This window comes from Rhipicephalus sanguineus, chromosome 3 (assembly GCF_013339695.2).
Source record: "Rhipicephalus sanguineus isolate Rsan-2018 chromosome 3, BIME_Rsan_1.4, whole genome shotgun sequence".
Lineage (NCBI taxonomy): Eukaryota > Metazoa > Arthropoda > Arachnida > Ixodida > Ixodidae > Rhipicephalus > Rhipicephalus sanguineus.
Genome location: NC_051178.1, coordinates 183,698,861 through 183,709,732, shown reverse-complemented (window position 1 = coordinate 183,709,732; position 10,872 = coordinate 183,698,861). Strand labels below are relative to the sequence as shown.

The 10,872-nt window shown below is 44.8% G+C and overlaps 1 protein-coding gene across 2 annotated transcripts in view; it reads right to left on the bottom strand.

The window, feature by feature from the left end:
- Positions 1-2,674: 2,674 nt before the first annotated feature.
- The window catches only part of LOC119387810 (excitatory amino acid transporter 2), a 30,151-nt gene continuing 21,953 nt past the window's right edge, over positions 2,675-10,872 (bottom strand). For both annotated transcript variants that reach the window (XM_037655328.2, XM_037655327.2), the window contains exons 4-10: positions 10,395-10,437; positions 8,629-8,731; positions 7,702-7,828; positions 6,693-6,926; positions 5,409-5,603; positions 4,484-4,618; positions 2,675-3,659 (exon numbers count right to left, since the gene is read on the bottom strand). In XM_037655328.2, the coding sequence (XP_037511256.1) occupies positions 3,497-3,659; positions 4,484-4,618; positions 5,409-5,603; positions 6,693-6,926; positions 7,702-7,828; positions 8,629-8,731; positions 10,395-10,437 (1,000 nt within the window). In that variant the 3' untranslated portion in view covers positions 2,675-3,496. The remainder of the gene's footprint in view (positions 3,660-4,483; positions 4,619-5,408; positions 5,604-6,692; positions 6,927-7,701; positions 7,829-8,628; positions 8,732-10,394; positions 10,438-10,872) is intronic.

The window sequence follows — 10,872 nt, the reverse complement described above, 5'->3', positions numbered from 1 at the left end:
ACATGACCGTTTAGATAGATGCCTATGCCGCTATGGAAGAATGTAGCGAAACATCTAGGGGGATGCGATTGGAGTCCCTGCCATGGATCGGAGCATGCGGGGGCGCCCGCATACGCAGCAGAGAGCAGAGCCTCTTATCGCCGTCTAATCGACGCGGCAGTGCGTGTGAGGACAGAATGGCGTTCACATTGCAAAATTCGGCGATTGAGGAGTAGCAGGGCGTTATCAGTTTTGTTGAACCGACCTCCATTGATCGCTGGGGATTTCCACGTGTTTGGTCCCCTGAAAAAAACACGCGAAAGGGAAGCGCTTCAACTATAGGACGACCAGCACAAGGACGCTGTGAAGTCCTGGGTCTCGTCACGGCCACATGAATTCTGGGAACAAATAATCCTTCGGCTCGTTCATCAATGGGATCGTTGTGATCAGGCACATAGTGTACTACACTTTGAATAAAGTCTTCATTTGTACTCGCAGTGTGGTTTCGTACCTTTTCATTTGAACACTCCTCGTAGCATTATGTGAAAGTTATACTGGATGAACGTTTTGCGAGATTGTATATTACACCAAAAAATCGCACCTGCACCTTTCCCTGTTAATTTTGTAGCATTTAATCAACGGCTTCACTGAACCTTCACTTAAGAGAGACATAATAAAGCGAGAGAGAGAGAGAAAGAGAGATAATAAAACGAGAGAAAGGCAGGGAGGTTAACCAGAATTGTAGCATCCGGTTTGCTACCCTACACTAAGGGGAGGGGGAAAGGGAAAGAAAGATGGAAAGGACAGCGGAGAGAAGAGCAGGCGCGCGATAACTGTCGCTAGCTGCTGTGTTGGCCCGCCTTGACGACAGACCCCTGTCGGAACAGTCAGTGCTGGAATGCCGACCCGAACTGTCTGCGCAGCGAAAATCATTTAAGGCCTTACTGAACTTTTCGCGTGCCAGTGGCCTATTGAATAGGCTTTAGTACTCCCGCTCTACAGCTTCCTTTTGTTTATACCTAATAAAACGAGAGAAAGGCACGGAGGTTAACCAGTATTGTAGCATCCGGTTTGCTACCCTTCACTCAAGCTTCGCTTCAGGCAAATGTAGACTACTAAGAAGTCTGATCTAACTGTAGAATTTGTTGGTACTTTTTTTATTTCACCGATCTAAACTCAAAGGCGCTTCAATGTGTTTTAGACTGTTCTGTAAGTGCAATCACACCGACGCCGTTTACGATTTTCCCCTGGCGATATCTTTACGTCCAAGTTTAATGCCAGGCGGCCGTTTATTGTAGTCATTCATGCGCGTTCAAAGACACTTCAGCAAGTACACACATCTGGGCAGCAGGTGAAACAGGTACAGCATACCTTAGGCCACTGTGGCCGCGAGACATGCTGCACTTAAACGCTGACAGTTGGCACGCTTCCTTTTGGGGCGTAATTTTCAGAAAATAAGAGCGAGAGGGAAATGCATGCATGTCTTTGCGTCAGAGCAGTCAATCGGGCAAATTCTGCGTGAATTTGCTGAATAAATCCAGTAGTGTTAGGTAGGAATGTGCGCTATCGTTAAATCAATTGAGGGCCTTGTACAGAGGACCATTTATAATATTAAATAAGAGGGCTTATTCAGTTTGGAATGGGGAGGGGCGAAGGGGACGCCGTTGATCCACTCTCTTTCCTGAGTTGGAGATGACGGCATTGACAGCGCGTGTAGTGGCGTACTCGTGCGTGACGTCACTGTGCCACTGCGTCAATGTCGGATGGAGAAAGAAGAAGAATGGGCACAAATTCAAACCCGAAAAACGAATAATCCTTCATATCGAACATGTATTCACCGTTAGTCATGCAAAACCCCTTCCTCACCGCAAGGAATATTGGATATATCGGACTAAGTGTGTCGGATGCCATTGTCATGAAGATTTTTGACTGCTGTGAACGCTGCGTAGAAGAAAACGTGACTTTTCTACTGTAGACTCACTTTATAAGGTTGAGATGTCACTCCGTGCGTCAACGTTGAGGAGCGTAGACTGTAGCCGGTCTGCACAATCTCGCGTATTGAGAATGCGAGTTGGACTAACGCGAAACAGTTTTTTTTTTTTAAAAAGGCGCGGACGCGAGATCACTGCCTACTACGCGTAGTCGTGTTTTCAATAATTTGAAAGCCTTCCGTGCTTCTTTTCACGCTTGGATATAAATGAATAGGTAACAAACGAATCGCAGTTTAATTTTGCTACAGGGGAGTATAGGTATATCGAACTACCTTATATATCAAACTATTTTTTCCTTAGTATAAACTTAGGGTTCTTCGTTATACCGGGTTCGACTGCATGGGCAAAGTGAAACTCGAGGATTTCTGTCAAAGGGAGCGGCTGTCGCCAACTACGCTTGCTCGCAAGTACACACACACACACACACACACACACACACACACGGAATACTACAATTCTGGAGGAATACTTATGGAACGACTAGCGCACTCGAGAACATAACATGAACGACAGATAGTTCACTCACACGACAACGCAATCTTGATTGTGTATGCTTAAATGCGATTAATAAAACTCGACGCGAGGGAGGAGCGCAAAGCGAGCCATAGGCGCAACGATTTGGTGATTCCGCTCGTGAGTGGAATAAGCTTAAGCATCAATGCTAAAACAGTGATTTCATGGCACGTTGTGCAGGGATAGATCTATCAAGAAATCACCCACCCAGGGCTGAATGGGTGTGGTTATGCATAGCTTTCGCTGCTCGTTTATGGGCGAATAGTAAGGCCGGTGGTCACGTTGCATTGGGACCTTGTATATACCCATATTCTTTACCAAAAACAGGGAGCGTGTGCATTGCCGTTTTGGCGGGCAAAAGTTGACTGGCACGGAGTGCGAAGCAGCGAACGTGAACATGCGTACAGGTTGTCACGTAGGTTGGCCGCAACAACCACATCACACATTATTAAGTCGCAGATTGAAGACAGAGTGAGTAAAAAGCTCTGTCTTTACTGACTGACTCATTATGTTGCACGTCACAAAGCAAACCGCGACCAACGAGAGAAGTTGTAAAGGAGAGCCGGAAGTTATACTTGACCGCCTGCGGTTTCCTAACGCGTATTGCTTTGAGAATAAATAAGCTGAGGCTTTAGCATTGATTCAGAGCATGAGAACGTAGCTGCACCGGATGGGAATCTAGCCGGCGACCTCATAATGACTTTCAGTGCGTCATGCTCAGCCAGCGTGGAGACATGTGCGATAGTGAGAGTCACTAAGGCTAGCGTTGCGAGAGGGCAAGGCAGAACGCGCAGGAGGGGGGTGGGTGGTTGGTTGCGTGATCTCGGCGTTAAAATACACCGGGTAAAACGCGTTGGCAATGTGATACATAAAGTTGGTACTGATGTACTACATCTTGCAATGTGCGAGTTCGTTGCATTGCGGCACGCTTATTATTTTTTTTCGTAGCACCGCGTACGAATGAGAATCGTTGTGAGCGTTCTTCGAGCGTATATAGTATAGCGGGATTTCGATCACAGCGTCGAGTCTCGCAGTTTCTCGGCCGCTCCCTCGTCAGCGGCGACGACGACGACGACCTCGTTGAGCTCGCAAGGCTTTTTCCGGAAACATATGTGGTCCACCAATGCGCTCGTGAAGCAGTCGCCCAAGCAGTTGTTGGTCGTCCGCGCGCGGTCGCTGCACAAAAGGAGGAATCGAAATCAGGTTAAATAACAAAAAAGCAAAACGCATTGCACGATTCATAAGTTATTACTTTAGCTTGGTTTGATATGTATTTTCTTCTTTTTATGCGTAAGAATACTCCGGGATTCCGAATAAAAGTTCGAAATTTCTCTTGCTTTTCTCTCTCACATTGTCCATGATGCCAGACTATTACCCCAGAAACAGGTGTTATCTGCCGCTTGTATAGAGACGGCCTTGAAGCGAGGAGGTATAAGATGATAACGGTGATCCATTTTTTATGGCGCGTAGCCCTTATTGGGGGACGGGCGAAGAATCGGGCGACAGGAGGTATAAGACAAGGATAAATTAAGTTAGGAGGGACAGAAGATGTAATTTAGGTTACAATATTGAATAAACGAACATATTAAGAGTGTGAGAGTATATAAGAGGGCAGATAATAATACTGCGCATCTTTCCTCGTCTCACTGTTATTTCGGACCTTCCAGTACGTCACGTCGCTAGTACGAGCTCTGCAATGACTATTAGTGTCACCTGACAGGATTCGTAGCAGTTATCATAGTGTTACACTCAGCGACAATTGGACTTCGTTAGTTGCCACCTCTTCCAATTTACTAAGCGATCGATACGACCAAATGCAGTCGTGGCCTTTAGGCAAGCCGAAACTCTGTTGCTAGGGAGGGTAATGTCAGTACCGCCGGTAGCACTTATATGGGCGGGACCAGGCGGGACAACGAACTGTCTATATACTTTCGCTAACTTGAAGGCACTGTTCACTGCTGAACTATTCGACTGGGTATGAACAGACGGCGCATACTCACAGTAGCCATTCGACGGTGAACAGGAGGCTGACGTCGCTCACCGGTGCGCCGATAACAGACAGCGTCATCACCATGAGGAACAGAGCTGCGCTGGGAACCGATGTCGCTGCTACGCTCACAGCTGTCGCCGTGATTCTGCGCGAAAGTCGAGACCACGGCACAGCTTAAGCACGAGACTGGAACAGTAAATTGTAGTTCCAAGCATGAACAACAAGAGAAGCTGTAATATGGAGAAGTTCTCATGACGGCCCGCGCAAACAAGACACGAAACACGAGAACGTAGTACACGACACGGGCGCTGATACGTTCTTGTGTTTTGTGTCTTGTTTGCGCTGGCTTTGATGAGTTGCTCCAACTAGCCTAACTTGCTACATTAACGGAGAAGTTGGTATGTAATACTGGGATGCCCAGCGAAAAATGACAGCCAGAACAACGCGAACACATGGGGCTGTGTGGTCCGCGTGTCTGTCCAAAATTTTTCAGCGCTGCCGACGGCAAGTTGTCTTTTCGTCCACTTTACTTTCTTCATATTTATATCGGAATTATTACAATATAATTAAGCAGTACAATTAACGTCCCCTGTATACCTTCTTTGGCTTCATCATCTGTTAGTTCTCAATAAGGTTACAGACTACACAGAACGACACAGAACAATCGCGGTTGCCCTGTGTAGGTTCATGCAATCTGTAGGTGCGTTCCTAGCATTATAGATTCATTAAGCCAGTACCAGGTGGTCCAGCTAAATGCATTAACGAGTTATCTGCATAGCACAAAGCTACAAAGGAAGCGTATGAAGATTTCTCAAAAGGAAAGCTTTGCTGTTGAAGGAAAACTTGTCCCCGTCCATTTTCAACCATTGCAAAGGTTACCCACTGAAAGAGTTCTGCGAGTGGCGCTCAGCTTCGCGAGGAGCATGCGCACTCACAGGACAGCGAAGTAGTCTCCCGACGAGATGGCGATGTCGTTGAGCTGCGCGATGAAGATGCTGCAGACTGTGATGAAGAGTGCAGTGCCGTTCATGTTGACCGTGACGCCGACCGGCACCACGAACCTCGTGACGCGCTTGTCGAGCCCACAGTTCTCTTCCAGGCACTTGAGCGTCAACGGCATCACGGGTGCACTGCGCATGCGTGGTCGCATAAGATGTGACGCTGAACCGCGTTTCCAATGTATTGAGAAAGGCAGTAACGTGACCCATAAGCCATGCTTGTTAGAAGTTAAATGGGAGATTGATTGATTGATTGATTGATTGATTGATTGATTGATTGATTGATTGATTGATTGATTGATTGATTGATTGATTGCTTAAAACTTGATTGCTCCGCAAGAGGGGAACCGATCCGGAGGTCTGTTACGCTGCCTATAGGAGGTCGGCGGGGATGCCTTGGGATGCCGTGGCTTCAGATGTGCGTGAGATGATTCGATGGTATAATACGCAGGAGGGACTCCCACGTGTCTACTGTCTGTGAAGCGTCAACGTATTGTGGGCATGTCCTCGCCGTGTGTGTGAGGGTAGCTGAAAACGTGTGCGATTCTATATGGGGCCGGTACCTTTTCTTATCCGGGGAAGAAGGTAGAGAAAAATTTTACAAATAAGCGTGAACGCTTCACTACTTGCTTCATCTTTCGATGCAAGACATGGTTGACTCAACTCGATAAATATGCCTAAACAAAGAGCGCGTAGTGAAACGGTTTTTTCCTGTAGATGCCCCACACCCTCTTGCTGTATTGCCTTGTTTGCAGCACGCCTCGCAGTGGTGTCTAATATATCTGATGGAACACGCGTAACTCTTATTATTACATGCTCTTTGAGATTCTTTGAATGGTACTACAGCTACATAAAGTGAGATATTCGTCAACTAGGCATGGTGTTTAATCGACGGTATGCGCCAGATCTTTTTACCTATTTGTCGGTGCTACCATCTTATATATGAATGTTAAGGCCAATTTCGCGGTTCTGGAGCCCAACTTATTACGAGAAACGCTGAGAGAGTGTACCGAATTCATTCGTATATGATCTTCACACAAGAAACTTTTTACTGGAGTCAGCGTTAACCACAACTAAAGTGAACGCGATAACGTGACCCACTGAGTAAGAAAGCTTTTATTGACTATACGGAGATGCGGACAGCGAAGCTGCGTGTTACTCGGGAGGGCAACAAACGGGCCGCTGCAGTGAATCCTGGCGTGGCGATTCGTGTTGACGTACCTGGCGGCCGTGACGAAGGCGCACAGTCCCACGTACGCGAGCTCGCCGAGAAACTTGAACGGGTTCTTCCGCGTCACCAAGAAATACAGTAGGCACTCGACCACGAAGAGTTCGACGGCGAGACCCGACAGCACGGTGGCGACTAGCAGCGCCATCTGGTGGAACAACGCCACGATGCTGCCCACCGAGAGGATGCGTGCGCACAGCAGGCTCATCACTCCCACGGGTGTCATCCTGTGGGGGAAAAAAAAAATTGACGAGGTCGAGTTGGGACGAATAATGCAGGAAACGATTGTTTCATTTCTGAAGGTCCACTAGGCTAAATAAACAGATTAAATTCTGGATTATTGCGTGTCAAAATCACGATATGATCATGTGGCATGGCGTAGTACGAAGCATCCGAATTATTTTAGACCACCTCCGTGGGGTTCTTTAGCGTGCACTTGTATCTAAGTAAACAGACGTTTTTGAATTTCATCTGGTAGATTAACTCTAGTAACTTATATATATATATGTGGACAAAATGCGCCCCTCGTAATAAAAGCGCTCTTCATCTCCATACCCCTTTCGCTACATTCAGAAAATTTGCAGAGAAGAAGAAATACTGTAGAATACAGCTTGTGCAAAAAATTCTACCGAATTTGCAGTGGGAGCTACTTATACACACTGAATAGCAGTTTGTGTGAAATTAAGGGGCTGCATTGACGCGTATTGTCAAAGTGACCGGTTATTCCAAGCAGAGAGGAGAAACAAACAAAATTTCCATTTGCCCACCACTGTCAAAGGTTGTAATGTTTTCAGTACTTGTATTCGTGGATGAGCAAAAAAAAGGAGTGACTGCATAATTCGAAGACGCATTGCACATTCATGCTACGGCCAGTTTTATCGAATAAGAGGCAAATCGAAACGCGCATTCATGCAATGGCCAATTTGTTTTTCGAATTAGATGTAAATCGAAACATTAGTTGGCACCCTGAGACAAGGCAGCAGCTGGCACTGTGCGACTCACCACATGACAAGGAAGACGAGCTTCATAATGACCACGTCCAGTGCCGCGAAGAACTGCTTCAAGATTTCAACTGGCTTGCCGAGTGTGCCTAATGCGCCCCCGAAGACGACGCAGAAAACGATTAAGCCTGCGAAGCAGAGATAACAATTATACCGCGTGGAGAAGGGATCTCTGGGATTTTGAGAAGCGGAACAATGCACGTTCCATCGTGCACGTAAATCGTTGAGGCAACAGCTCCGTGTTTAAGCCACCTGCTTTCGTGCAGTGGATACGCGCACTGAAAGAGAAAGCAACTATTCGTCTTGATGAGACACCAGCGCTCACCGTAACCGCAGATGTGACACAACGCACTTCGCTGAAAGGAAATAAGGCAAGCGTACATGCAACAAGAAGATAGCGTATGATTGAGTAGCGCGACTGCTGAATAGACAGTGAGAGTTATTATAGAATCAAATTGAAAGATACTTTCTTTTCAGAGTTTATGTAATATTTGATATGCCTGGGGAAGGGAGACAGAGGAAAAGGTTAAGCTGTACAACTCACATAACCTTCTCTTTACTCCTATCTTGATGACGAGTATGCAGCCGGCGGAAACTTCGATTACCAGCAGTTACTGCTATACTTATGCATTCCTTTAAAGAAGAAGAATGAGAAAAGATCGAGAAATCTTGATGGCCAAATTTTCTCGTCCCAGCAGTGCAGTCCACGTAGTACACGTTACTCTAATATACGGCAGCGTCTTCAACACGAAATCCAATCGAAACACGCTTCACGACAGTCAAGTGACTCTTGCAGAAATGTTAACTCATTTTCCGCTTAGCTTCCAAAAGGGGTCAAATGGATAACCGAAGAGAGTCAGGGTACCGTGACCCTCTTTTGACTTTTTTTTTAGTATACGAGGTGTAACAAGGAAGAAAGCTTGTTCACCTAAGGAGTTGGTTCCGTTTCTTCTTGACCAGTTCCTCTTCGAAATTTCTTTCGCCGGTTCTCCTCTTATTGAAACATTTTTCTTCTCATACGATGTATAACCCTGGGGCGAGAAGAAGGTTGAAACGAATAAATGGTCCCACAGTATTTATTCTGAGGCATTCATGCAGTTTCACACCGGTTATCTCTGAGACGCTTTTGTAGTAGCGCTTTAATTCTGTCTGCACGCGTTTTAGTTCGAAGAAAACTATAGGCAACTCACGCTTTCGACAGCGCACGAGCAAGATATGTTGTTCCCAATACCTCTTAAATACAAGATTACTGCGCCAGAACTATTCAGTCGCGAAATGAATAGCGAATAACTACTGTAATTCTGTAGTTATCTATAATAATTCTGTAGTTATCTACTATAATTCTGTAGTTATAAACTACTAATTCCAAAACTGTTCATTTCACGAATGAACAGTTTTGGAAACATTATAACTATATGACATTTTGTCGACAGTGTGTTGTATCCGCAAGAACGTCGTTAATATTAAACATAAGGCACGTTAACTAACGAACATGCAACTCATTCGCATAGTGGATAGTCAAGATAACGCATGAGTTGTTATAAAACAGGTCGTGGTGCAAAAGCCTTTTTTCTAGGAAAGTAAAGACTAAGGAAAGGAAAACCCCGGTGTTTTATTCAAAATAAAACTGTTTGCACCCAAGGAACTTTGAGTGGAGGAACATCACAATCTCTATTAGTGCATTTGTATCGAAGCTTTTAGAAAAAATCATTGTAAGAAACGGTTATCAGTTATAAGATAACGAGTGAAAACACATTTAATTTAAAGGTACTAAACACTCTGAAACTAATCCACAAAGAAAAGGTTTTGAATACCGGTACTAGTAACCAGCGACCATAGAGGAATGTGGCTAGTGGTTCGTAATATAAAACTTAAACGGCCGTCAGTATAACTACTACTTGCTTAGAGAAAGATATTACGATTGAAAATTGCGCGTTGTACACTGTATACAAAGGCGAAGAAGGTTATATTTTGAGGCTACCTGGAAAACTTCGTGGTGAAGCATGTTGCTATAGTTAATAAAATATGAAGCCACTCTGAAATGCTACAGCGCGTTTGAAGTGAACAAAAAAAAAATGCGTTAGCATATCACAGAAAAAAAAAATTACGGCGAAGTTTAAGTATTCTTCTCTAACCATTCGATGTGAGTCTGTAGCCCCAGAGCTATATAAAATGAACTCCTACAAAACTTCGAGACAGGTTTAGAAAAAAAATCTGAGTAAAAAACGGATTAGTATTGTATATCTTTATTATCCCGGAACATTACGCGACAGCTGAATAATAGATGAATGTCAATGAGGTATGTTTACAATATTTTTGACATCGTTGAATAATAAAAAAAACTAGACGCTACATTCATAACACGTCGCGCCGTCTAACGCATTTTGGATCAATGGTATAATGGTGCACAGTACTTTCTATATCCAAACAAGGGAGAAGTTCAGCAGAAAATGGAAGCTTGAATAGATTAATATTCTTGGAACACGGAATGTCGCTGGTGCCAACGTTTCGGCAAGTGGTCTTGTTTTCTTGAAGAAGACTTGCCTAAACGTTGGCACCAGCGACGTCCCGTGTTCCAAGAATATTCAGTACTTGTTATAGGCACATTGTTTAAACCCCCGGAAGAACGCTTCGAAATAAAATTAGGGTATTTCGGGCGCGATTATACAGGTATATAAAGCATCAAATAATCACCTGCTCAACGCAAGCCTCTACGAGGTTTTCGGGAAACGCATTTCTGAAAAAAGGCAGCAGCAAGAAGCCAATGTTAGTGAGCACGCTCAAGCAATTAAGAAAAAATTAAATACCAAGACGACTGCCGTAGCGCTAGCGCTACATGGACATCCAGGAGCGTCCAGGAAGGCAGAGGAAACACGGGAAGCAAGGAACAAATAAACGGGAAAAATAAGAGATAACGTTGGCAACCAAGAGATGCTGCTCTAACTGGTGCTGCCAGCTTTAAGCTCGACTTGTACGACAAAGCAAACAGCCGAGCAATTCGTTCTTTGCGACTAATTTCATGAAAGAATATGTTGTCTATGACACAATGCACGGCCAATTTTAGAAAAACAGCATGGCAGTTCTGTAGAGAGCCTGGTTTACGAGTTTATAACATTATGCTAAAGAATGTGAAGTGCTAACCAATTGTGTAATAAAAATATGTTCTTTTAAA